The following is a 27,962-nucleotide window of genomic DNA, read 5'->3' on the forward strand; positions in this document are numbered from 1 at the left end:
TCCGGCCGCCTCCATCACCGCACGCTAAACTCCCTTCCGAGGGAAGACGCAGAGAAAAGGCGCTCCTTCCTCACGCTGTCGATTCCATTTGCTTCTTTAATGACAGGAATGTTTTGACTGGATTGTTGTTTTTGTGGTATTTAACAGCTGGGTTTTCTCCGTGTGAGCGGAGATTGGGTCCACCTGTGAGCTGATTGCACTGCTCCTGCCTGATTGGGCAGGTGCTGATTTTTTTTTTTTTTATATATTATTTTTGTTTTTCTGAAGAGGCTGTGAGGAGTAGCAGTTTTCCAGCCTTAGCTGTTGCTGAGCTAAATAAAGATTTTTCTTTCTTTTTCAGTGAGAAATCTGAGATCTGGTCATTTATCTTCCGCTAACACCGCCTGCTGACTGAGAACAGAACACGATGGGTATTTTTTTTTTTTTTTAGTGTTTTTTTGGCTCATTGATCAGTTTCCTTCAGGAACCGCTAGCATTCAGATTATGCAGCATCTTTCTTGACGACGTAGCCTCAGCTGAACATATATTAGCGAATCTGTCATTAGCCTGACCCGCACGGTGCTGACGGCTCAGCTGATGAGCAGAAATCACCAAGGAAATAAACTCCGACACGGAGTAATTCTTAATCTCTTCTAACAATAATACAGGATGTGCTCGTTTTATTGGGACAGGCCTAAACAGGAGAGATGGCTCAAAGTAACCAGTCCATCACAGGGTAAACACACACACTCACTCACACTCACACCCAGGGGCGATTTAAGGTCGCCAGTTAACCACATGTGCACATTTCTACACTGTGGGAGGAAACCGGAGCACCTGGAAAGAACGTGGGGGCAACTGAGGGGGAGTATCACAGATCTGTGTGAGCAGATATTGATGTCAAGCAGAAGGAAACACACCGCTGAAGTTTGCTGATTGCTTTTGAACGTAGATCTCTTTTAGTATTCATGTGCACAGGTCCTTTAAATATGATGGTTTTCAACTGGGTTAAAAAAAAAACAAACAAACACTGATGTGGTGTTCTGATGGGCCAAACTGGAGTTTCCTGGGAGCCAGTCATGGCCCACGGGCCTTATGTTGGTTTAGAACTGAGGAAAACTGCAGTCGGCAGCAGCTCCGGAGCTGATTGCAGCAGCCTGACTGCAGGTGAGCTGTGGATCCGGCCGGACTGGCCCACATGAGCAAGATCACATTTTGTTCCAGCGCCGCTGAGGCCAAGGTCACGATCAGTTCTGAGGAGGATCCAGTGGAGGTCACTGTTGTGTGTGTGTGTGTGTGTGAGAGAGAGAGAGAGCGTGTGAGAGAGAGAGTCACCTCAGGCCACTGTCACCGGCACCATCAGCTGACCTCAGACTAACCTCGTGCACATCCAGATGTGGCCGCGCGCGAGGAGGCGGCCGCAGGTTGGCAGGGACAGAAGCAGCACTGCAGCAGCCGCGCATCACACGCACGACGCACGACGCACGCAGGCACGCGGAGGGCAGGAGAAGCACGGGTGGGCGTGGTGACGGCGGCGGGGTGGGACTTGCGGGGGGGTCGGGGGGGGGGGGGGGGGAGAACGCCCCTCGCCGTGCTGGAATATGCAAGTAGCTGAGAGTGGCGGGCAGGCGGGCGTCAGGACGGAGCAAGTTGGCGGCAGCGGGACGCTTCATTCATTTTCCTCGCGGGATGGAGGCCGCCGCAGCGCCCCGGCGGGGCGCGCGGGGAGCCGCCGCCGCCGCCGCGCTCCGCCCCGCGCCGCCGCCGTCAAACTTTTCCCGGCTGTAGCGGCATGGACCCGCTGTGGACGGACACCGGCGCCTCGGTACGGCATGCAAATACGTACTCTGACGTCGGCGATCATGTGGCTTTTGGCGTAGATCCTCCTTGTGATCGCCAATTTTTCCCTTGCTGTCGCCTGTTGTCTGCGGGCGCGTCGGGCCGCTGCGTGGCTCCTCTCACACGGTCTCGGCGGGTTTTTGCGGGCTCGGCCGCGTCGTCGCGTCGCTACCTGGGGGTCGCGCCACGAGCGGAGGGCAGGTAAGAAAGGCACCAACTCTTCCCCCCTCCTCCTCTTGTTTTTCACGGCTCTCGCCACACGGCTCCCCTCAGGAGTCCCCGCAACTTACAGCTGCGTGTAGTTTGTTTGTTTGTTTGTTTGTTTGCGCCCTGCCCGAGCGCGTCTCCCACACACACACACACAGACACACACACACCTCCGGGTAAATATTTTAACTTGAACTTTCGCTGCCCCCCTCCTCCTCCTCCTCCTCCTCCTCTGAGCCGCGCACACCTGACAACAACCGACCGCCAACTTAACAGGACGGTGTGTGTGTGTTGTGTGTGTGCCTGTGTGTGTGTGGGTGCAGGGAGTTTGGGGGAGAAACGGCGGCGGCGGCGGCGGAGGAGGACAGACATCGTGTCTACTTTTCCTCCTCCTCCTCCTGCCCGTGTCGACATAACCAGCAAAACATGGCCGTCCTCTGCCGACATGTTGTTACGTCGCTGGCGAGAGGGGAACGTTTGGGGAGAGCGGAGCCGCTCTGCGCCCCTCTTGTCACGTCTCGGGCTGGCCGTGGAGGCGGAGGAGGGGGCGGCGGTGGTGAGGGGGGAGAGGGGGAGGCAGTGGCGGGGAGCTGGAGGGGGGTGGTGGTGGTGGTGGGGGGGGAGAGAGGGGACGCACGGACACGCACCGCCGCGGGCTCAGCCGCCCCGCGTGCAGCCGTGCGGGGCTCCGGCCGCAACTTTCACACTCCGGCGTTGTTTATAGACTTTGATTTGAGTCCGATGGAGGCGTAACGTTACCCCCGGTGCCTCCTCCTCCTCTTCCTCCCCCTCCCTCCTCCTCCTCCTCCTCTTCCTCCCCCCCGGAGACCGCGGTTCCTGCTGCAGGCTGGCTGCTGCCAGACGCACCGCGGCTCCGGATCCGCTCCTGGATCCTCAATGCGGTGACTGCTGTGCGCGTCAGGCGTGGTTCTCCCCTGATTCTGCCCCCCACCCCCGGTTTTTAAATAATTATTTCTCCTCATGCAGCCGATGTGAAGTTTGCTGGATGAACCCGGCGCCCCGGACTGCGCGCGCCTCCGACGGGAGGGAGCGTGTCCTTAATGCACCCGGTGGTCGTGTTTTCTGTCATTGTGCTCAGCTCTGGCTCAGGGAAAGAAAATAACACACACACACACCACTGTGAACGATCAGCGGATGATAAACACGGGGTGTGTTTGTGATTGTGTGTGAATTAATGAGCGGATTCCCACATATTAATGTATAACCTCTCACTGGCTTCTCATTGATTTTTATGGCGCACAGTGCCATAAAGTTTAATCTGACTCTCTGAGAGGTCCCTGACCTCAAAACAAGGCGACTGTTTCGGGTCATGTCAGATGAGAAGAAAACTGTGTCAAACACATGGTCTGTGGGCCGACGGCAGCTCGCCGGAGGGTCCGGTCCGGGCCGTCATATGACGGAGCAAATGCAGATAGTGGAGATGTTGTTGCGTTTTTAATTCCAACAGTGAAGAGATATTTTACACCAGAATATGTGGTTTTAAGTCACTGCGTTCTGTTACGGAAGAGCTGCTTTGTGTACACCGAGGCATGGCGTTTTCAGATTGTTCCGTTTCTCCCGTTTACACAGTCTTCAAGCACTGTTGCCATGGAAACGGGACAACCAAAATGCTACTGAAGTTTTTATTTTCAATTGGAAATATTGCTGTGTCAGTCTGGTGCGAAATGATCCTCAGTCTGGTACCGGTACTCAGCCCCGTGTTCAGTGACCTGTTCAATGATAATCATTACAAAAACTACTGAAATTCAAAACAAAAACATCCACAGTTAGACTTTAGAAGAAGATACGTCGGCACACAAAGCAGCAGCTCCTTTAGCATATCCCTCATGGCGCCTCTGGAGTTTGGATTTTAGTGCTCCTGACTTGTTTTAAGAGGTGTTTCACACCTTTTTGGATATAAATACCCTCCCCGACAGCAGATCTAAGCTCCATCCACCGGTCCGCTCCCAACGCCTCGGGTTATCTGAGGTATCGATCGCGGCTCGATACATTTTCTTTGACTGGAGCAGTAAAACACAGCGTTTCCTCCCGCTATTCGTTCGGCCGTGGGGACAGTCGCGCCGCTGTTTACTGCCTCTGTAAATCAGATATTTCTGACACCTTCGGCGCTGTGCAGAATACGTACTTTTAATTGTTGAACTCGACCCTTTAAAAAAAAAAAAAACCCCAATGAGAGGAGAAGCTCTGCAGCAGACGGGATGAGATAATGCTCTGATCGATGTGGGGATGTGCCGAGGAGAACTTCAGCTGCGTGAGTTTATAATCCTCCTTCACAGGCTCCATCCAGTGAGCGACCAAATACCAAAACCCATGTCGCCTCAGCCCACTTGCCAGATTTTGGATTCTTGTGCTGCTTCCTGCCACGCACACACACACACACACACACACACACACACCGCACAGCAAATTAAATCAAGCATCACAGATTAAGAAAATATATGAGGATATGAGTTCAAGTAGAGAAAAAAAAAACTGAGATTGAGAGAGTTAAATTGTTGGAGTATATCCGTCTCTTGAAGACGTCTGGATTCTCTGATTCAGTTTTCTCTTGTGCAACAGGGCGACTCGGCCTGACTGGAGCGTGTCGTAACACAGGCGCAGCGTGAGGGCAAAAGTAACGCTGGACTGTGAGGTTACTGTAAACAGGAACATCCAGGGATGGTAGCATCAGCGTGTGGATCGGGGGGGTGTCAGACATGAGGCCCGCGGGCCAAAACCGGCCCGCAGGAGGCTCTGATGTGGCCCGACAAACCATCAAGGAAGTTGTGAATTATTCAAAGAAAACATTGATTTTTCTAGCAAATTTCTGAAGCTGAGAGGATTTGATAACCATGAAACCCAAACATTTCAGTGTTTTGCACCAGAGGGTATCTTTAAGATTGGCTTTATGTTAAGATTGTAGTTATTTTCTGTGGTAACCGTTTGGTTTTTGTGACATTATAGGCATTTTCATTTTGTATAATCAACACCATAACAAAGCTTTAATATTCAAAGGTTGTTTTGCCACTTTCTTACTGGTACGACCCAGTAAAGATGAAATTGTTCTGTATGTGGAAACTGAACTTAACTGAACAATATGTTTGACACCCTTGATGTGGAACATTCAGAACAGATTTCAATAAAATGCAGTTTGATAGATAAAAGCATCTTTAGATTTTGGAGTCTGCTGTGGATACTGTTGCTTGTTGGTGTAAAATCTCGTCATATTAGACGTTGTTCTCTCAGCGCGGCGTTGACCCGACGTTTCGTGTTTCTGCGCCTCCTCTGATCAGCCCCCCCCCCCCCCCCCCCATCCCCCCTCCTCTGAAGGATGTGAGTGATTGTGATCACAGAGCAGTTTAACCCTCCTGTCAGACCCGTTACCGGAGCTCCTCTGGGAGTAAACTTGGCTGCGTTGGTGAAGCCACGCTCTCTTGCTCTCTGCATGTGAAGAGAAATTTGCCTCCCGTTTGTTCTTCACATTGGGGGGGGGGGGGGGGGGGGGGGTTCCTTTTCTTCTGATCTGCCAAATCTGAGGAGATGTTCTATAATTTGGAGCGACAGCTTGATCGGTTTTGTTGGTGGTTCAACAATCAAAGAGCGCCTACCTGCTTTTTCTGTTGATGAAAGAGCGCAGAAGAACGACGTTAAAAAAACAAGAAGGTTCTTATTACTACGCTAAAAATGATCACATTCATCGAGGATAACAGCGCTCTTTAATATAATCTGAAACACGAGTTACCTTTGAATTATCAGTGCTCCGTGTGTTCAAACAGATTAACTGTCAGTTTTCCAAAAAGAAGTGGGAATAGAAAAGATTATTTTAAATCCCCGCTGCTGTCCACCGGCAGGTATATGGGCCGACATTACCCAATTGTTTTTACAGTTTGACAGATGCAAGATTAAGTCTGCGTTTGTTTATTTATTTATTTTGGAGGGGGGGCTGGCCGTTATCCTCGGAATTGCTCAAAAGATTATATAAATGCACAGATGTCAGCATCCTACCTTTCTGTTGCATGGCGGCGGTGATTGGTCCGGCGGCGGTAAAGCCGCCATAACGAGGGGAGACGCGCTCGGCGTGGCCTCGGATCGTCCCGGACGCTCACGGGGAGGCACGAGAAACGCTTGAGAAACGCAATCCACCCCCGTCTGACTGTCGATTTGTCCCGACGCTACCCGAGCGCGGAGTTGGTTTCTTGATGTACTGTGACCTCTCAGAATGTCACAGCCAAAACATCCAGCTGTGAGCTGATCCGCCGCGCTCGCTCCCACAGGCGCTTTATTCATTTACTGCAGTCAGATGGTGGAAAATGAACAAGGCTCACGTCTGTCACATTTACTTAGCGGAAAGACGAAGGGAGAAAAAAAAAAATCGCCAAAACATCAGGAATTGGTGTCACAATAATTGAGGAATCGAGAGAAAACACAAATGTCTTATTTTGTGTTGAGAAAGATTAATTCAGACAGCCTGTACTCAAGCTGTTCCCTATAAAAACAAAGCCAAAGGTGTGTTTGTTTTACAGTGGAGATGTCGAATTAGTTTACAGAAAATCACACCTCGAGTTGCATTGAAACGGAGTCTGAGGCTGCTCCTGCTTGCTGACACTTACTGAGGCTCGGTATGGTTTAACGTGGCGTGAAGTTGACGACCATCACCGTGCGCTGCGTGTGCCGGTCCTAATAAAACTGCAAACTAATTCAAAACAGATTACTAAAAACCGCCGAGAAATCCACTTTCTCATTTTTGTTTAGAGAAGAAGCAAACAGGTGGTCGTCTGTGTGAATAACCCGGAGTCGGCCTTGTGTCTGAGCCTTGGTGGCTGCAGACAGAAGTGCTTCACACGAGAGCCGACTGGTGTTTACTGTAACTTTAACACGTTTAAATTAAATGACTGCAGTACTTAAACACCTAAAATTATTCTCCTAATGAATCTGGTTGCATTATTACAGACAAACCCTGTTCCTTTAAACCTCATTCTGGAGCTAAACACTCATAAAAGGCTGATGATTACAGGTGATGGCTCGATTATAATAATCTACCTGTGATAACTCATGTTCACTAAAGAAAGACATCTGATATGTTGTAATTACATCCACATGAAAGCTGTTTCCTGTGGAGCTGAAAGGCTCGTCGTGCCAAAAACAACTTTTTTTTTTCCCCCCCCCCCATTCTAGAATAAACAATAGACGGGTAAACCTGAAAGTCCGGGAAGCTAAAGACGGGTGCAGTCACACAGTTCAGGCTCCACAAAAGCCTGATTATATTTTAATCAGTATTCAAACTCTTTTGGAACAGTTCTTTACATTTTCCATTTCTGTTTTGCGTCTGTTTCAGTGTCGTCTAATATTCAGTCTTTCAGCGATTCCGCCATTTTTAGTGCGGATCGGGCGGTCGCACACCCGTCTCTTCTGCTCCCACTGAACCCGATCAGTCGTCAAATGCTGCTCTTTGCATTTTGGATCACTTTTATGATCTCTTGTCTCGTGTCAAAACTGTTTTGAGAAATTTTGTGTTCTGAAATCGAGAAAATGCAGATATTTCCTTGAAATGGTAAAACGCCTCAATCCCATCTCGTGCTGCGTTTGGTTTAATTTTGCGTCTGTTTCTTAGAATCAGTTGTGGCAGGGTAATTAAAACATTTAAGTTGGTATTTTTGATCAGAGCTGTGATGAAGAGACGCTTTGTTAGGGGGAAAAGCCTCCGCTGGTTTTAGAAGTTGATGTAGTTCATGGTCTTTCCCTCGTGGTGTTTCCTCTGTGAAGGTGTCGTGTTGTGAGGCTGCGACTGTCTCTGTGCTTCATCACACACCTGACTGGACTGAATACACTTAGCAGTGTGATCAACCGTGCACGGTGTGTTAATGATGAAAATATTGTGATATTTCACTGATCACTAAATTATAACTCACGAATTGATCTGTGTGTTGGATTTATTTATTTATTTTTTTGGCATTCACATTTTCTGAGCAATATTTGCGAAAGCGTCCATTTCTGTGGCCGTACTTTCCTCTAATGTTTACCAGATATTTTTAGCGTCACCCCAGGTGACCCGCCGCAGCTCGACAATGAATTTCACAATCGGCGTTGGCCTCCGGCGTCCGCTGCAGACATCAGATTTCAGCATCCAGCCCGGCGCCGGATCGCCGCCGTCCGTTCTCCCGGTGAAGCGCCGGAGTGAGTCATCCCAGGCGGGGGGGACGGAGGTTGTAGTCATCTCGGCCGGTCGTGCTCGGCTCGGCTCTCTGAGCTGACGTCACCCGACGCCGTGCCTCGCTTCTCGGGTCCTCCTCTCTCCTCTCATCCTCCTCCTCTCTCCTCTCCTCGCCGCCGCCGCCGGCTCCTCAGACGTGTTGTTAGGTGACTAAGGCGACCGTGGAGATGAGCTCACCGCCTTGTAGGCGGGGCTGCCGGGGATGGAGGGAAACGGGAAATTATGGGGTCGGAAGAACGGAGTTAGGTGGGGACAGCATGAAATCAGCGCCGTCTCAAAGAGTGTGTGGCGTCTGACTGTCGACCGAGAGAGACTGAAGCTTCTCATCAGTTGCTAGCCGGATTCCTGGAAGTCTTCCGGCCCGGCGGCAGCGCTTCCAGGTAAAGCACCCAGTTGTGTTGGATGGTTTCATGTGTCCGCTGAAACACTCGCCGTCTCCAGTGACACACCTGATAGGGAGTCGCTGGACAGTTCCCCTGGAAATCCCAGGTCGGCCGGCCGGCCTGGACGCTCGCCTGCGGTACTTAACGTGTTGGAAACCCGAACTGGAACCAAGGTGTTGCTCGGAGAGCGAGCCAAGAGCGGCAAAGAAAAGAAAGAAGACGCTCGAGTCAGAATGTCTGAGTGAGAAACAGGAGACAGCCGGGCACTGACGCTGCAGAGTGTGTGTGTCTTAAACCACATTATCCACCAGTCTTACTTCTGACGGTCGCTGCAGCGCTGGAGAACTTCAAACTACATCAACTGCTCACCAGTGTGTTTAACAACCAGCATGTGAACGTGGGGAAACTTTCCAGTGTGTGTGTGTGTGTGTGTGTAGCCGGCCGTGCCCGTCCGACTGTGCCCTCCAAATCCGAAGTTTCAGGATAAAAGAGAGAGCAGGGTGAGGAGGAGAGGGGAGCTTTCCTGGGAGGCCCTCTGCACTGCACCACGTCAGCCCCTGACGGCGCTCAGACACGCCCCCTCCTGCCAGCCGGCGGCCAATCGGGGGCCGGCTGGAGACGGTTCCCAGGCCACACCCACTGCGGGGCAGGCCGAGATTGACGGGTGGGAAATCCAGCCGCACGGGACGCCGAGGCTCACATGGAACACAAAACGCTCTGCAGGCCCTCTGTGGACCCTGCAAGGGAAAAAAAAAACTTTCCTTTTTCTGCAGGGAAACGTGTTTAAAGGAGCTGCTGAATGTAAACTCTGTAACATATTATTAACACTGCTTTGTCCTCATGGTAGCCTGACTCTCATAGCTCTAAACTTAAAAACAAACTTTTAAGTCTCAGTTTCCTGAAATCTTTTTATTGTTTTGAGCAGAATTAAACGGGCTCTAGTTCTGTTTTGAGTCGTGTTTTGACCCAGACCATAATGGTTGTTTACAGCTGAAGGACTTGGCTCCAGGCCAGAAAAATGGATGTTAAGCTGGCTGCAGCTCTCTGTCCGGAGTACAGCTCCGCTTTACGTCAGCAGAGTTACTGAGCCCAGCCTGAGCCCAGTGGATCGAGGGAGGAAAGGTGGTGTTTTCCTTTAGTGATCGAACTCGGTGTCTGAATGGATGCAACGCTGAACTCGGAGCTACATTCAGAGGAAACAAACTGCCTCCATAAAGTCTGAAGGAGAATGGAGGGAGTGTGAAATGGACCATAATGTCCAGCTGCTCAACAAGCTTTATTCAAAGAAAAATGGCAAAAACATTTCAGAGAAGCTACGTAGTTTTTCTTCTTTAATCATTTTGAGTCCAGTACTGGAAAAAGACACAAAGGAAAGAAAAGTAACGACATGGCTTTGTTGTGACCGTCACGATAGTAGATTAATAGACTTTAAGAAACTTTTTTTAAGGTTCTTGAGGTAGATCAGGTAAGGTTTCCCACTCATTTCCCAATACTCCGTCCCCTGGTTTTCATCCCTGGCTCAAAGCGTCCGTATCAATCCAGTCCTCTCTGACATGCTGCCGTTCGCCTCTGGTCGTCTGTGTTTGGCCACATTTCTTTTCTACCACGGCCTGAATTTGACTCGTGTTTGTGAAACGGCTGGTTTTGATTCCAGTACTTTCCAACAAGCGACCGTTTGGTCGTGGAAATATTCCAAAGAGCTTCCAAGAGAGCAAACCATACAATGTAAAGGCAGCGCTCTCTCAGCCGTCCCTCGCCAGAGGACATCGTCTCTGACGCAACGTTCCTAACTCAGCTGAGTTTCTGCCCGTTCAAAGTTGCTGAACACGGCATCGTGCCGCAGAGTGGAAAGTGGGTTTGGATTTTAAACACCTCTGCCGTAGTGACACTGATTGACCTCTGCTGGGTTTCTGCTCCTGGATGCGAGCGCACACTCGCGCACGCCCTCCCGCGGTTACGGCGTTGCCGTGGCAACACGACCATCAGCCGCAGAGTGGGTGACACCTGGGTATTTTTATAGCTCGCCCTTTTGTGTGCGTTTGGCGGCGCACGTGTTCAAGGGAGCGATCGCTGTTGCAAAGAAAAGATGTGATGGAGGGAGAGAAACTGTGCCGACCCGGCTGAACGAGTCTGGAGTGTTCCGGTGCGGCGGCGCCTCCCTGGCGGTGTGTGTGTGTGTGTGCGCAGCGGCGCTGTATGTGGGGCGCTGTGGAGGGAATAAGGTCGCAGCAGTGATGATCAGGCTGCTTTCCCACAACTCCTGCACCAAAGTTTGACTGCTTGACACAGAAGCTGATGGCTGTGTGATCGTGCCAGAGGCCCCCCGGGTCCCTGCAACTTCAAAAGATTAAAGAAAATGCAGTAGAGGGGGGGGAAAAGTGCTGATCCTCACGAAAAGTGACACAGTTTGCTCGCACTTTAAGTGCTGTTGTTGGCAAATTATGCACTAAGGTTAAAACTCTGTTTGCTTTGTGTGTCCATTTCATTCATGTATATTTATTCAGCAGTGTTTTCATTGTGGTGGTTTGAAATCTCACCTCATTGTGTGCAGAAGTGGATTTTTCTCTGTTTTCTCCGTCTTAAAGTCAGATGGTTAAAAAGTTGATTCGGCCAATCAGTGGAGCCATTTGTTGGCCTGTACCCGGTTTCCAAAGCCTCCCTGATTCAGAGTGTGTAAATCTAACAAAATCATCATCATAAGGCTCAGTAACAAAGAGCTCCCCCACATCAGAAGTCTTTATCCAATACTTAATTTGATCAAGGTAAAATTTGAACACAAACATACTGTAATTATGCAACAGGCATGGCGCGCCTTGGTAATCAGTATTAATTCCATCATCAGCACGTAAACAAAAGCCAGTTTATGGTCCTGGGCTATGGGAGTGCCTCCAGACAAGTTGAACACAGAATTGCTTGAGAACCGTGTCGTCTTTGATCCGACGCCTGAATCCACATAGCTGGTGTTCACTGTGCCTTTCTGTACACGGTGTCCTTTTCTCGGTTCCCTTCTCCGGCTTTGTGTCGGCCGGCGCTCCGTCAGACATTCACCGAGCAGTTACTGCTTTTGGAATTGTAGTGAAAAAGCCGGCCTCTGGATCCAGATTTAGTCTGTGTAGCAGCCCGGCAGAAGTAGCGCCGCTCTGTTGCTATGCAGAACCAAGCAGCTCTCCTCTCACAGTGCAGCACTTTGCTTTGCTCCAGAGGAGCCGCGTGATGAGATTTAAATTAATTCTGCGACGGTCCGAAATCCTGCCTCTCCCCCCCCTCCTGTTGGGACACGTTGTATTAGTGGTGATGGTGCTTCTCTCACACACACACACACACACACACACACACACACACACACACACACACACACACACACACACACACACTGTCCTCCTCTCACTGCAGTGGCTGACTTGTGGAACAAGCAGTCAGGAGGGAAAACACTCCAAAAACAAGAGCGAGGGAGGCGGAACACACCCCGTATAGGCGAGCGGCGAGCGCGCTCCCTCGTGTTCCCGCCGTACAAAATGAGCGATTGAGGTTTTAGAGGTTTTTTTTTTTTTTTTTTCTTGTGGAAGTTGCAGAGTGGAGCCATTGTTGCGGTCAGGGTTGGGACGGCTGGTGGTTTCCACGCTGCCGGGTGCTTTAGCGCTCCAGTGCCGCTGGACGGGTTTGTTCTTCATGCATGGCTTCCAGCGCGGGACCTGCGGAGGTCGCCATTGTGTGACCGGACGCCTGCGGATCCCGGTGGCTGTCCGAGTGTGTGGAACAGAGCCGTGGCTTCAGACTCTATTGTTCGGCGGAGAGTCGTCCTCGATACCTGCTCAGTCTGGAAATGTTATATAACTTTTATATATCATTATACAACATTATTACCTAAGTTACTGGAGATAAATATGCAACCTTTAACCTTCACCTGTGCGTTCTGCGGTTGCCATAGCTATCCATAGGAAGCGTCTGTGTCTAATCGCGTCATTTGTGTTTCGTATTTTTACACGTGTCCTGTCAAGGTAATAAACCAATCGTTTTTCTCCAAAACACATGGGCACCAGAAGGCTCCCACCCGTTCTCCAAAACGCCAGTTTTTCGCAAGCGCTATCCGAGACTCCCTTTATCCCCCGCCACTCTTTGAGATTACGTTAATGACACCCAGAAATAGGAGCCGAGTTGAGCGTGCTGCTGTGACTCATCTGCTCGCCGCCGCCGTTTTGAATAGATGTCCTTCCCATACAGCGGCCGTTATGTTTCTGTCACATTAGATCATCCGTCTGTCTTCATACATTAGACGGGGCTCGGCGGCGTGCCGGATTGGTATTGATTCCCCCTGTATGTATGCCTGTGTGTAGCCTAAACTGATTACCGCCACGGCTGATAAATGCGCCCGCTGCCTGGCAGCGCTCGGCGAAACTCCTTCAGAAAGAGGGCTCTGCTAATATGATGCACCACAGTCACATAGACGGACGGACGGACGGACGGACGGACGGACGGGCTGCCAGCCTGAGTATTCATACAAGTTTAATGAGCATCCAGACAGTGGGGAGTTTGTGGCTCCAGCGCCGAGCTCGCTCTGCACACAGACGCTGACGGGCCGGCGAGGTTACACACACACACACAAACACACACACTAACGAACAGGTGGGAGGCTGACCGTTTGACCCGGGTTATGAAAGCCGGCGCGCCTGAGCCCGCAGTCCAGCATTAATTAACATTTTTTGGGTTTTCGGGAGTGAAGTTGAAGATGTCATGTGGAAAACTCAGACGGCCGAGCGGCAGCTTTTCCTCTCTGATGTTTTACAGACGGTAATCGCACAGCTCAGGCCCAGAAGAATACCTCCTTCAAGGACTCCAGACAATGTCATTAGTGTTCAGTCCGAACAGAAACAGCCCAGAAGCCAGCCAGTCCGGCTGTTTTTTTTAAACTTGTTATTTTGAAGTTTGGGTGAGTGTAGCGTGGAGCTCTGCATTGCCGTGGTTATTAATCACTCTTCTGTTTTCCATCATGGCAGTCAGGGCTCCCCGAGTGCCGGGCTGAGCTGAGGCAGCAGCAGAGCCCCCCCCCAGCTGGAAATGATAGAGCGGTGAGAGGAAGAGGCTGCCGATGCCGCCGCAGCCTCTGCGCTCGGCCGTATTTACACAGGCGCTCGTCTTTGTTTGAAGCCGTCGGCACACATGTTTAACTCCAGCAGCTCAAACGGCGGAGCTGCCGGTGTTTGTATTGTGTGCGATAATGTTTAAAAGTTTTGTTTGCGTGTTGACTTCTGCTCGGCGATCCTCGTGTCATTAGTACGGGAGTTAAAAACAAGCGTCTCAAATCAGTTTCTGTTTTGTCAAACTTCTGTTTACTGGAGAGCATTAATGCCAATGAAGGCTGAACTCGCTCAGGCCCCTGAAAATGCAGCCGTTTGAAAACGGCTCCCAAGGTGGAACTTTTCCGACAACGCTTCGACTCCATCGTCATGTAGACGGTGGAAAGCGCAACTTTTTGGAAACTCTAAGGCTTTGTCGCCATGAAAGCTTGCACCACGGCTGTCATAGATTTCTTTTAAACACACATCGTTTTGGAAACGTTGCCATGTAAACACGAAATGTTCCGAGCCGTTGTCACTTGAACTGTTGTGTAAACCAGTTCTTAATGCGTAAATCAGGAAGAATGTGTGGCAAAAGAGATCTTGATTGAAAGGAAGACACAGTTTTCTAATGTCGCAGTCAAGAGGAGCTCGAGTTTCATCTGGTCAGAAAATCAAACGACAACCAAGAACATGGTTTTCTTCTTTTCCACTCGATGTAAACCCTGAAAATAGGCGAGAACTGTTCATATGAGTGGAGAACATTTGGATGAACCCCTGATTATTCCCAGTCGCATGCAGACCGCACGACCCTTCAGAAGAGAGTAGCAGTAACTCTGATCCAGCGCTGATTTTCAGTTGCACCACACTGCTTGTGATCGCTTCTTTTTAAAGAAATGATTCAGTCTGCGCTGTGTTGGCATGCTAGCCAGAACCCGATGTCACCCGCTGAGACTGAATCAGAAACTATTTGTTAATACTGAGTAAGTGCTGCGCTGCGTGGCGGCGTCCATAACGTACTAATGCAGATGTTGCATAAATGGGATTGCTCATCGCGTCTCCGCCGTGTTTTGTGTGGGATCCTGGCAGCAGTGGGAGGTAGAGTCCAGTCGCAGCTCCGCTCCGCTCCGCTCCTCCGCCCGGCTCGTCCAGAGCCGTTTCGGCGGCGAGAGCTGGGCGGGTCACGTGAAGAGGCAGCTGACAGATGCAGCTCCCGCTCCTGCCCGCCAGATGTTTCGCTCCACGTCTGGATCTTTGAGGGAAGGCTGGGTTCGAGGGCCGCGGAGACCGAGCGGAGCGCTAATGGGCTCCACTTCACCGCCGTGCCTCCGACGCTTCCTGAGCTCCGGCGGTAAAATGCAGCCTGAGTCTGCGAGCGGCGAGGAGGAGAGTGGTGGGATTTGGGAGCAGAGAGGAATCTCTCTCCTCCTGAGTGCTCCTTGACCTTCCCCCAACTGCTTTGAGTCGAGCGCGAGGAGCCCTGGAAGAAACGCAGTGGTGTGTGTGTGTTTGTGTGTGTGCACGATCCTGCTGGATCTCTCTCTCTCTCAGGCCACACAAACACACACACACACACACACACACACTCATATTTATTCATACTTTCCAAATATTCCTCTTTTTACTCGCTCCCAACAACACAGGCCCACACTGTGCGGAGTGACGCCTTCGTATGCCGCCTCTGTCACCGCCGCGGATGTAGCTGCCACTCCACTACGGCGCTACGTCCACAGTTGCTATAGCGACGCCATGGTAATGAGCCTGCATGCTAATGACGCCTCAGTGGGTTGTTTGAGGAGTTGAGATATCTCAGGACAATGAGTCGGCGGCGTTCGGGCCTTGAAGGAGACCCAACCGTCTGATGAATGCGCCGCCGCCGCCGCCGCCGCCAGAGGGGCTCGGAATCAAACCCGCGCTACTTTTCAAATGCGATCACAAAGCCAAGGTCGACCGCTTTAAATCCTCACCTGCGTGCTCGAGCGCCGCCGTCCGTCCGCACGACTCTAATCTGGAAGTGGTCTTCAGTGCTTCCTCGGTTTTATGGAAGCTCATTACCTCCTGATAGAGGAGAGCCGCCGCCGCATCGACTCATTTGATTTTTACTCATGCGAATATGAGTATGAGGCTCCTGCGTGCGAGACCTCCGGAATATCAATCGGCTTTCTTAAGCTCCTGGTTCTCGCCCTCGCTGCTTGAGATAAGTTACGATGCGTCTGCAGGAAAGTTTCCTCGGCTCGCTCACCCTCGGCCTTCTCCAGATGCAGTTTCTTGATGAAAACCTAAATAAAGCCGCCTTCTGCTTTCCCCTCTGTTTCAGGGTGTGTATGTAAAGCTCTGGTTTCCCACTCCTTTCACATTTGGCGTTGCGATTTGATTTATGATTAGTCAATATTTCTCGGGACGACTTGTCTCCACCGACAGCAGCAGGACCCGTCAGCTGCACACATTAACGCACAAGCGACGCCGTCAAACGGTACATAAATAGACTCCAGGAGAGCTCCTAACGAAGCTTTAAATAATAAAGCGTCAAATATTTTCCGCTGTGTGAACTTAATCTGATATAGATGTGGGAAAAGAGTGATCGCATGTGTCGGCCCACCTCTTCGGTTTAGAAGACAAATGTTATACTGAGCGTTAAACGTTAATTTATCTTTATATGAAACTCCATGGTTACCTTTCACAGAAGCACAGGTTGTTATATTTCAGATCCTAAATTATTGAATCTACCTTAAAATTACCTGAGAGAAGGATGTGAGAGTGACGTCTGATTCAGTATAATATTATTGATGAAAGAGAAGTGTGCTGCTATCGACGCCAAGTGAATAATACAGGAAACTATAAATACAACCAAGCGTCTCTGAAGACATCAGATCCTGTTTCACATGAAGAAAATTTCAGGCAATAGAATAAAAACACTAAAGCTGCACCATGTATTGTACATTTATCATACTCACATCGACACACGCGGACTGAATGCGATAGACTGCTTTCATGTATTCACGCTCTGTAAATGCAGAAGTACAGAAATTTAATATGAAAGAAAAGTATCATTAAACATAATTGATTCACTAAAGAGAGAACATTTTGAATTGATAAATAGTTAAAATGACAGCTGGTGGGACTGTAGCTGTAATGATGAAAACAAACACAGCTGGTGTAAAGAAAGGGTGTGTTTTTTTTTTTTTTTTTTTTAATTTAATCTGGAATCATAACTTGTAGGTGTCCAACATGAGGCCCATCGGCCAGAACCGGCACCCTGGAGGCTTTAACAGATCAGTTAAACAATCTGAGACTCTAAGATGTATTAGAACAAATTAATAACTGAATTATTCAGCATTTCTCTTACAGAGGCTTCATGTCTGCTCTCAGATGAGATTGATGCACGTGGAGTTTTACTCGCTGATTACAGTTACTTTTCTTTGCGTCTGTTGATGCTGCTGCTGCCGGTGAGGCGGCGAGGAGACGTCTGTGAAATGTTGTGATGGAACAGAAGCATCTTGGGTAGCGCACAGATACACACACACACACACACTCTAAATAGCATGGAAAAGCTTCATCTCGTTACACTGTGACTGTCTGGGTGAAATTAATAACGCCAGGCTCCCCACCACCATTTCCAGATTGATTTGAAAATTCTTTCATTTCTGCTGTAATTTCTTTCCTCCGGTTCACAGTAAAGTTTCAAGCGGCTGCAGGCTCTGAAGGTTTCTAGGTTTAGTCTGGTTTTCTGGTCGTGGTGTGGGCGTAGACACACACACACACACACACACACACACCCTCGTTACAGTAATGAAATGCTTTTATTTTATTCTGGCCATCCTTTACTCTTCGGTTCGCTGCGGTTCGCTCCTGCCGCCTGCAATAGAGGCATGTTTCACTTTCCTGCAGTTATCCGCTTCTTTTCAAAGGCGGCGTTCTTTACAGCGAGTCGGACCGCATGCGGCCCGTCTGCTGTGCGGCGCCGTTTGTTTGTCCGCCACCTTTTTTTCGTCGGGAGCCTTTTTTTGTTGCCGTTGGCTCTGCGGCCCGCTGCAGGTCCTCCGGGACTCTGCTGGACGCAAATAACTGAAAATGCACCCGGTCCGGCCGATTCAGAGCACGTTGCCACACATTATCAGAGGCTGTTGAACGGTGCGCGCTGTCAGGCGCTTTTCATCAACAGTGGGTTTGAATTTCAGTTATATTTTGAGTGTAGACCTCGTTTACACGACAACCTTTCAAGTGACAACATTGTTTTTTTGTTTTTAGGGAAAGCTTGTCTGCTTCCTGACAGAAACGCTGCACAGGAGTGGCCCGCCAAATGTCTGGAAGGCAGATATCTATTATTAATGGCCGTTGTGATTCATCTAACGGGCCGTCCTCTGCTCCCGGTCCAGGTCGCGTCCTGTCATGCAGTTCCCGGAGCTCGGCCAGCACTGGAGCTGACGCCGTCAGCGAGGCCAGACCAGTCCACGCTCCAGCAGCCCGCCGCTCCGACCCCGGGGGAGGGCTGTTCTCTTCTTCCTCGGCGGCTCAGTCCGGTCCCGGTGAAAGGCCTGCTGGTCTTGCTCCCCCTCCTGAGCCTGAATCTGCGTTCTGCGGCCCTGCGGCCCCCCTGGCCTCCCTTCACGCCCTGGTCCTGCACCCTGGGAGCCTCGGCCGCAGCGAGGGGGGCTGTCCGCCGGGACCACCGCCGCCATGTCCAGCCGACGCAAGGCGTCCACTCCCTGCATGATCCGGCCAGAGCAGACCATGGTGGAGCTGGATGACGAGGACACGGAGGAGACGCTGCACATGGAGGTATTATTAATACAAAAAAAAAAAAAAGGCTTGGTTCTGCGGTGTTAAATTTTACAAATTCAAATGGGAACCATTTGTGATAATAGCGTCTGATTGCACTGTTAAAAATGTTTCTGATTTCTGCCGTTTTGCTCCAGAATGCCGTTCTCATTCCGCCTTTTTCTTAGGGGGGAAAAAAACGAGAGAAAGATTTGGCTTGATTTTAGTTAGAACGGGGCTCGGCGGGCTCTGAGCTGGTGGATATTCAGGATGATTCAAGCCGTGGATTGATGTCTGCAGGCTGTTTATATTGTCTTTCTGCTCATCCTCTGCCAGACAACAACAGAGAACCACGTTCAGGAGGGACCGATGGACACAGATCTGCCGGCGCAAGCGGAGCCGGCGCTGGACTCGGATCTTTCCGCCAAGGCCGCGGACCTCCCCGCGGCGCCCGACAAGCCGGCGGCGGAGCCCCCGGACCCGTCCAAGCCCCAGCGCCGACAGCAGGGGGGCTACGAGTGCAAGTACTGCCCCTTCTCCACGCAGAACCTCAACACCTTCAAGGAGCACGTCGACGCCAACCACCCCAACGTCATCCTCAACCCGCTGTACCTGTGCGCCGTCTGCAACTTCAACACCAAGAAGTTCGACACCCTGACGGAGCACAACGAGCGCTGCCACCCGGGGGAGAGCAACTTCAAGTTCAAGCGCATCAAAATGAACAGCCAGACGATCCTGGAGCAGACGATAGAGGGCTGCGGCAACAGCGCCGTCATTTACAACGCCTCCGCCTCCTCCGCCGCCGCTTCTGGGAAGGGGGAGGAGCCGGGATCCCTGCCGCCCAGCAAGCCCGCCGCGGTCAAGGCGGGTAAACCAAAGCTCCCGTCGGCGGACATCAAACGGACTGAGTGTCAGCTGGGCAAGCTGGCGCCCGATCTGTCCAAGAAGCCCATCACGGCGGTCAACGTCAACGGGACGGTCATCATCCCCGAGTCCACGCTCCTCAAAGACGGCCTTTCTCACATCATGCCTTCCTTACAGCGGCCTCTAAACTACACCCAGGTGAGGGTGTACGATGCATTAAAGTGATCCCAGTGCAGTTTCCTACAAAGTAAACGTTACCGTGTGGGTCTGGTGTTTTCAAGCTGGTTTTATCTGAAGGTCATGTCAGGTGATCGTGATACTGTTCTCTTTGTTTGTTACAGTCAAAGGCTGAATTCATGAGTGGAAAAAGATTCCAGTAATGAGATAATTAAGAACAGATATTCTATTTTCATGAAATTCGTTTTTTCTTAAAAAAACATTTCACATTATCTATTAATGAATAAGGTTTTTGTTTCTGTTTTTGCCCCAGGTGCCGAAGATCGCAGTGCCCCTCAACACCACCAAATACAACCCCTCCCTGGACGACAACCTGACGCTCATCTCCTCCTTCAACAAGTTCCCCTACCCGACGCAGGCGGAGCTGTCCTGGCTCACCGCCGCCTCCAAGCACCCGGAGGAGCAGATCAAAGTGTGGTTCACCACCCAGAGGCTGAAGCAAGGCATCAGCTGGTCGCCCGAGGAGGTACGGCGCCGCCGCGCCGCCGCTCGGCCGTCATCTCGACACAGAACGTAACGACGGCAGTAAAAACTAGATTTCTGTCGGCATAAAATCAAATCGGCTTTTTTTATGGAACATCTGCTCAGGTTTGAGCACTTTAACTTATGTCGCTTTCAATATGAGACGGTAAAACACACGGAGGACGGTGTTAATGGGCGCGTTACTAAACAGATGAGGAGATACGGGCGACTGGTGGCTTCTTTTTTAACTTATTTCATTCTAAAAGCAGCTGTTTTAGGTTTTGGCCAAGAGGTTTTTATGACTTTCCTAGTTATTAAGAGCAAAACTGTTATTAAATATCTTCAGCAGGGGTGTCAAACATAAGGTCCGTGGCACAAAACTCGAGTCTGGGTCAACGAACTGCCAAACAGAAGGCAGAATTCCCTGTGTACTGCAGCAGAAGGCGTCATTAAATACCTACTTTCTTATCCTGTGAACTCTTCTGGACCGTAACGAGTCGGTTTCCTCTGCGGCAGGTGGAGGAAGCCAGGAAGAAGATGTTCAACGGCACCATCTCCTCCGTGCCTCAGACCTTCGCCGTGGTCACGCCTCAGCTCAGCTCCCAGTCGTCGGTCAGCCAGCCGCCCCAGACCGCCGTCCCCAAGCCGCCCGTCCTGCAGCCGCTGCCCTGTCAGCTGGTGGGCCAGACCAGCCTGGTGCTGACGCCCGTGGCCAACGGCTCCTCCGTCACGTGCGCGCCGCTGGCGCTCACCGTGGCGAGCCAGGTACGACGCTGGAAGTAGACTCTTTAAAAAAAAAAAAAAAAAGTATCTTCAGGTTGTGATTGGAGCCCTGCCTCCTGCAGGTGGCGCAGTCCCTCAAACGACCTCTGCCCTCTCCGGCCATTGCCTCGGAGAGCAAGCGGCCCTCCATCATCCAGACCGTCTCGGCGCCGGCGCCCGCCTCCAAGCTGGCGTCCTCCAAATTGCTGAGCTTCACCATGGACCCCAACAAGACGGCCGAGCAGCTGTCGGTGCTGCGCTCCAGCTACACGCAGTGTCCCTTCCCCGAGGAGGACGAGGTGAGCGCAGCGAGCGAGCGAGCGAGGGTTCTGATGCTGGAGAGGGAGGACAGGTCGCCCGTCACTGGTGTGTGTGTGTGTGTGTTCTGTGGCAGATCTACAGGCTGATTGAGACCACCGGGCTTTCCAGAGGAGAGATCAAGAAGTGGTTCAGTGAACAGAGGCTGCTCAACCTCAAAAGTGAGTCAAGTATCAGAAAGATGAGACGCAGAATTGTCCAGTAACGCTGATCTAAACTCCGTTTCACTGTGTGAATTGTTCCTCTGCTGCAGGCGTCCCTCCTCCACCCGTGCTGGTGAAGGCGGAGGTGGCTCCGCCCCCTAAAGACGGCGCCGTGAAGAAGGCGGTGCCCAGCCAGTTCCCGCTGCTGGAGCGGGTGAAGGGGAAGTCGTCGGAGCAGCTGAAGGCGCTGGAGGAGAGCTTCCAGAGGAGCAGCTCGCCCACCGACACCGAGCTCGGTAGGTTGGTCAGATATGACTCGGCTTCGGGAGGAGAGCTGTCCAGGTGTGGTCTGTGTGAGGAGTCGTGAAGCCTCAGCAGAGTCGTGTTGCACAGATGAAGCGTGAGGTTAGAACATGAAGACGTCCTCCACCTCTGTAACGACCGAGACTGAACGTTTGAACACTTCCTGTTTGGAAGAGCTTTGATTTTTGAAAACAAAATAAACAAAAATTTAACTGACATTCTTCAAAAAATGTTTTAATTCAATTAACTTTGACAGGTTTTCTCCTCGTCGTCCTTCAGGGATCGACAGCGTTCACATTTCAGTTTCGGATAAAAGCAGCAGATGTTTCCGCTCTGTTATCTGCAGACATCTGAACACGTCGCGTTCGATTTCTGCTCAGAAACAGACGACGAAACGAAGCCTCTGCTCACAATTAAATCATGTTGTGGAGATCCGGAGGAAAGAAAGATTACACAACTTTTAAGTGACTTATTAAAGAGTGAAGTGGGACGAAGTGCAGCGAGCTCCGTGTCCTCGCTTTCTGACTTGATGTTTAAATCGCTTGAAGAAACCCGGCGCTGTTTTCTTCTATTTATACTGGTTCACAGCAGGCGGCTTGGTTTCCCTCCGCCCTGCAGGAGCGGCGGTCCGTCTCCGGTGGGCGCCGCGCGACAGGAATAGCTGAAATGTTTTTAATGAGCCGGTTTCTCCGGCCCCCGGAGAGCGTCTCCGTTCCCGGGTTTCATCTGATCCCCTGAACCGCTCCTTCCTGCCGCAGACCAGCTGGCCCTGGAGACCCGGCTGTCCAAGACGGAGGTGGACTGCTGGTTCTCGGAGCGCCGGGCGCTGAGGGACAACATGGAGAAGGCCCTGCTCAGCATGAGCCTGAAGAGCGCCGAGGAGCGTCCGGCGGGGGCGCTGCTCAACGGAAACTCGCACCCGCCCGCCCTGTCCTCCTCCTCGTCCTCGTCCTCGCCGCCGGTGCTCGCCGCCGCCGCCTCCTCCCCCCGGCCGCCGGCCCACCCCGCCTCCGCCTCGCCGCCCGTCCTCACGTCGTCCTGCTCCTCGTCGCCGCACCCGCCCGTGCTGTCGGCCTCCGTCAGCCCGGCGCCCGTCTCCGGCCGCTCGCTGGCGCTGCTCCGGGAGGTAAGAGTTTAAAACCCAGCTTCCTCTGCAGACCGTCGGGTTCCCGCCGTTTCTGAAACGACCAAAAGACAATTTTAACAAAGCCATACAATCTTTATCTGCTGCTCCAAAAGGAAAACTTTAAATACATATTAATAGATACGGAGGGCCGGAGGGAGTCGTCTCTGCTTCCCAGATGTGACGCATCGGTCCGGGGCAGGGGTCTCTGCAGCCCGCCGCTCCGGACCAGCGTGACGCTCTTCATCCTCTCCGTCGGCGCTCTGCGCCCCTCACAAGGCTCTGAGTCAACAAACACATTTTGCTACATGGAGATTTTCAAAAGACGCAGAGTCGCCCTTGAATAAAGGAAACCTCGATCCTCGTCTGAAAGGTTGGCCTGATCTCCTGCAGAAGTCGGAAACCTTTCAAACATGCCAGATATTAAGTTTTTTTTTTTAACTTCAGTTTCTCTGCCCTTAATTGACCCCTAACTGTTTTTTTTTTTCTATCACATCTGCAGCATTTCAGAAGCACTTTGTCAAATTAGTGATTTTAGTCACTTTCTCTTGATCTTTGTGCTTCTGATTTCCGCCCTGCAGCCACCATGAATGGAATCATTAAGGCTGGCTGTTAAAGTGAAAATATTTTCGAGCATAAATGTACACAGCCACAGACATCTGAGTTATTATTTTAGATTTTGTCCTGCACTTGGTATTTTGGGGCCTGAAAATTAATATTTTGTGTCCATTAGTTAAAATTTAGTGGCAATAATTCAGTTTTTATTTCAGATGTAATGTCTGAGGCTCAGTGTGAATCCACGCTGCTTAATTTTAATGCCTTCAGCATTTTAAATAAATTAAAAAAAAAAACGATTTGTTTAAATGCAGGAAAGCCGCAGCTCAGTCCTGACGGGCAGAGACTGAACCACCGCTCGGATCCAGTGTCTGTTTTTGTTCCTGAGAGCAGCTGTGGACTCGCTGGGTCCGGGGGACGGACGGTCCAGACATTCACAGACACACCGTTCTGCCATGTTGAGCAGAAACAAGCGGAGCTGGGTGTGGAGGAAGAGAGAAAGAGTCCGACTGTGTTGGAAAAACACTTCTGGGAACAATTACATTTATTCCTGGTCTTCCTTTTTTTAATCATGTATTCACGTCGGCCGGCGGCTGCAGTGATGGATCAGACCCCCAGGGGGTGGAATCCAGCGGAAAATAGATGAATTGATCAGATGGGTTATTTTCTTCCAATACAAAACGAGACGTGGTGTAAAAATAAGAAAATCTGTTTGACTGATGCTTCATGATCAGACTGAAAGAGGCTCCTTCATCCTTCTTACATGATCGTTGGATTGTTTGAGGCCGTTTGTGAGAGCGGCTTTGAGCATGGAACACGTTCTGCACAGCGCCGGTGTTTATTGATCTTCAACCGGAGCAGCGATCGTGTTTCACTGCTGATCCGGTTTCTGACGGCCGGAACGCAGCGGGAGCCCGTTTAGACACATGAAGCTAAACGAGGCGGAGCGGCAGCAGTTCAGTGACTCCCGGCTTCGTGTGTGTGTGTGTGTGTGTGTGTGTGTGTGTCATCACTGACGCCTCGCTGCATACCTGTTGTGTTCGTTCAGGTGGGCCGACGCGCCGTAAATCATCCTGAACAGGAGCCCTGCTGGAGTCAGTCCCACCTGGACTCGTCTTTTTCTCCACATTATCATTGTGTCTTTCTAACTAAAGACGAGTTGTGTAACTCCTGCAACAGGACTGCAACACTACTGTTAAAATGAGCTTAATGCGTCACGTGACGAGGCTCTTTCCAGTCCATAAAGCTCATAATCCGGAACTTGCTTTGTTTTAGTTTTTGTTGTTTTGAGTAGAGTTGTGTTTCTGCGGTGTAAAGCGCTCCTCCCCGTGGTTCTGGCCTGTGCAGATGTTCTGCCGGACTCAGTGGCCGTCGCCGGACGAGTACAGCCAGCTGGAGGCCCACACCAGCCTGGGCCGCACCGACATCGTGCGCTGGTTCAAGGAGCACCGCTCGGCCCTGAAGAGCGGCGAGGCGCTGGACTGGATGGACGGCTCCGCCAAGCAGAACCCGCCGGAGCCGCAGAGAGGGAGCCAGGAGCAGAACGGCCAGAGCTCTGAGAAGAGCCAGGCCGAGGAGAAGGCCGGGAGAGGTGAGATCTGAGGAGAGCTGAGGGGGGAGGGATCAGGGGACGGGCTCCAGTAACCGTGTGTGTGTGTGTGTGTGTGTGTGTGTTTGCAGGCGAGGCGGCCGGCGACACTGCGGCAGCCACACAGATCCCCAGACTGTCGGAGCAGCCGAAGGTCCAGTGGTTGAGCGACAGGCTGCCGGCGGAGGTGACGGACCTGAGCAGGACCCGGCCGGACCAGACCGGCTCCGGCGCCGCTGAGAAAGGGAGGTGGGTGGAGCCGAGAGGCGGCGGATGCCCGGTCTGCTCTGGTCTGTTCCTGCGGCTGCAGTCAGTTTGTTTCACGGTTTCCCTCCAGGTGGGTGAAGGTGACGGTGGCCGTGGGAGAGGAGGCCGACGGCGGCGTGGAGAGGCAGAGGCTCGCCGCCGACACGGAGGTCGTGACCTTGGAGCAGCCGGGCAGGGTCACTGGTTGATGGTAGGTCGAGCTGCTGAAACTCCTCTTTATTTGTGACATTATTGATTATTATCATTAATGATTAATGTCTGAAGAAGGACGAGGATCAGGTTGTTTTTTTTTGTTTTTTTGTTTTTTTAAGCCTCTTCATTATGTGTTTTTCACATTAACGGAAACGTTGCTGCTGATCGACCTGCAGAGTGCAGTTCTAGGTTCACACTTCTCCAAGCTCATATGTTTACTTTTATACTTTTTATTCTGATGTTCTACAGATCATTTACATAGTTTTAGAATTCATTAACAGGTGACAACAATTTTCTGTTTAATTAGTTGCATTTGTTTATTTTTAATGGTCTAACTTCACTTCTTTTTTAACTTTATAGGATAAAAATATTACACCTTTGTTTTTGTTTTTCTTATTGACCTTTTAATTTCTTCTTTATATAAAGAAAAACTATTATTTTATGAGTTTTTTTCCTCATATTTCCAAAAGTATCTATATGGTAAATTAAGAACTTCTAAAGTAAAGTAATGAACAGTAACAATACTTTTCAAGTGCAGTAACTATTAGAGTAATCTCATTGCTATTCACAGAATGAGTAACTAGCAACCAATTACTTAATCAGAGGAACCACCCCAACACTGCGTATAAACAGGTGTGTGTCTCTTCTTTTACCTTTCTCTTTGTAATTTTGACAAGAAACGCTGAAAATGTGAGAAGAGTTTCTGTTTTAGTGAATCTCGGGTCGTAGTGACTGAATCTGAATCAGGAGCTGCAGGGTTCTCCACAGAACGTCGCCGCAGCCCAGATCTGCCTCTCTCAGCCTCAGGAAACTGTGTTTCCATTTGAAAATCCTGAGAGTCTCTTTAACCAAACTTCCCTCGTAATTTGATTTGATCGGGTCAGTTCAGTTAGTGGGAGGAAGATGCTCTAAAATCTGGATTCTGTTATTGATAACAAACCGTCTGAGGAGAGTACATACAGGTAGAGCAATGGAGTCCAGGTTGACGGCAGTAATGTGTTGTTAGAGTCGGCGTTACGTTACGTTACGTTACGTTACGTTACGTTACCACGCTGCGTGCTAACTCGTCAGTCGCAGCGCTGATTAGCTCAGTGGAAGTATTGTCCCGAACCTGAAGGCTGTCGGTGAATCCGGGACACGGTGCTCTCTGCACTGCCTCTTCAAAGCATGCTGGGAAACGCTCCAGGTCTCCATGACCCTCATCGCCAGCCATTAACATGAAAAGAAGAAGAAGAGGAGAACTCTGGGAAGTCTGGCTGTTTGGACCAAGCGGTGGCGAGCTGCTCCTTCACGGCGCCGCAGCTGCAGCCTTCAGCTTTGGGGAAGTTATTAGTGTGTAATTACCTCTGATTGGTCCTTCAGAGCGACGGCACACGCACACACACACACACACACACACACACACCGTCATTAGCATGTGGACGCACATGGCGAGGATCACAGGAAGGCAGAAACCAAAGCTGCCATCGACCGCGACAGTTCGTCTCCAACACAGCCGCTGCCGCCGCCAATCAGTCCACGTTTTATCTGTAGAAACTGTCAACATTGTCCCATAAAGCATTGCGTTTAACCCACGTTTCTTCTTCCAGGTGGAGCGCGATCATTTCAAGCCGGACGTCCGGCCGCCGCCAGGCGACTCGGGACGAACAAAGAGAAGCAGAACCAGTGTCGACGAACGCTGGAGGCGACCGCGAGGCGTTGGGGGCGCCGGCGGCGGCGCCTCGCTGCTGACGCACTGACATTAAGAGGAGTGCCAAAGCTGGACTTGATGCATTGTTCTTACTACTACGCTTCTTCTTCTTCTTCTACTTCTCGTTTTTCCCCCCTGTTTTTTTTTTTTTTTTTTTTTTTCCCCCTTCAAGAAACACTCATGTAAATAATTTTCTGTATTACAGAAGAAAAAAACGTTTGTATAGTTTTACTGTGAGGGCATGATTTGTTACATTTTTGTTTTTTTTTTTTTTAAAGGAAGTTTAACTCTTGCCCGGAACATGGAATGTTTTCTGTGTTCGTCTCATTGATGTTCGACTGAAAAGTGTATTATAGTCTGTTATTTGCTGAGAATCAGCCCTATTTTTTTGGAGTAAAAAAAAAAAAACAAAACAAAAAAAGTTACAAAAAAAACAAAAAAAACTCACCTGCCCTGCTCGCTGCGAGCAGACTTCGATGGCACTTGCATTAATCGCCGTGTTAGTGGTAGATACTTTCATACAGGGGCGCCTCGTCCCAAACTGTTAGGAAACTGTCTCTTTTGTTTTCTTCTTCTTCTTCTTTTTCTCCTGCAGCGTCACCTTAAATCACCCTCATAGAGTTACAACGGTGAAGGTGGAAAATCTCACATAAGTGCTAGAGGGGTGGAGTGAGAGAGGAGCACGAGCAGCCACGTGGCCGGGACCGGGACCCGGACCCGGACCGGGACCGGCGGCGTTAAACGAGCACACTGTACATCACACACCGTCTCCTCCATCAGCTGAGCCTCGGTTCAGCGCCCGAGGCCCGGCGCCACGCTCACAAGAGCAGTTTGTGTTCAGCTCCGGGTGTTCTAACCCCAGCAACACGCAGGTGGAGGGGAAATTTAAAAAAAAAAAAAAAAAAACAGTTGTACGCATGATAAAGTAATCTTTAATTTGTGCCATTTTCCGATCTCCGCTCCGCTCGGCTGTGGTCTGTGGACTCGACTTCTCTCCTTTTTTTCCTGTCAGATGGGTTCTTCCATT

The 27,962-nt window shown here is 50.7% G+C and overlaps 1 protein-coding gene across 2 annotated transcripts; it reads left to right on the forward strand.

Annotated features, from left to right (window-relative positions):
- The first annotated feature begins 1,617 nt into the window (after window positions 1-1,617).
- Window positions 1,618-27,843, forward strand: zhx2a (zinc fingers and homeoboxes 2a). Of its 2 annotated transcripts, none has more exons than XM_030102256.1 (13): window positions 1,618-2,019; window positions 18,050-18,452; window positions 18,768-19,493; window positions 19,786-19,998; window positions 20,511-20,759; window positions 20,840-21,055; window positions 21,151-21,235; window positions 21,328-21,513; window positions 22,279-22,646; window positions 24,546-24,789; window positions 24,879-25,035; window positions 25,124-25,243; window positions 26,835-27,843. In XM_030102256.1, the coding sequence occupies exons 2-12, from the start codon at window positions 18,351-18,353 to the stop codon at window positions 25,239-25,241; spliced, it is 2,664 nt and encodes an 887-aa protein (XP_029958116.1). In that variant the 5' UTR covers window positions 1,618-2,019; window positions 18,050-18,350; the 3' UTR covers window positions 25,242-25,243; window positions 26,835-27,843. The 2 variants fall into 2 exon arrangements, with proteins under 2 accessions (XP_029958116.1, XP_029958117.1); XM_030102257.1 differs by having other exon boundaries at window positions 1,618-1,804.
- The last annotated feature ends 119 nt before the right edge of the window (window positions 27,844-27,962 follow it).

The sequence above is a fragment of the Salarias fasciatus genome, chromosome 11 (assembly GCF_902148845.1).
Source record: "Salarias fasciatus chromosome 11, fSalaFa1.1, whole genome shotgun sequence".
Taxonomy (NCBI): Eukaryota; Metazoa; Chordata; class Actinopteri; order Blenniiformes; family Blenniidae; genus Salarias; species Salarias fasciatus.

Excerpts from the sequence above, each read along its gene's own strand:
- zhx2a (XM_030102256.1), top strand. The coding sequence starts at position 18,351 with ATGTCCAGCCGACGCAAGGCGTCCACTCCCTGCATGATCCGGCCAGAG. Across the intron at positions 19,999-20,510 it reads TCAGCTGGTCGCCCGAGGAG|GTGGAGGAAGCCAGGAAGAA; the intron begins GTACGGCGCCGC and ends CCTCTGCGGCAG. Across the intron at positions 21,056-21,150 it reads CCTTCCCCGAGGAGGACGAG|ATCTACAGGCTGATTGAGAC; the intron begins GTGAGCGCAGCG and ends GTTCTGTGGCAG.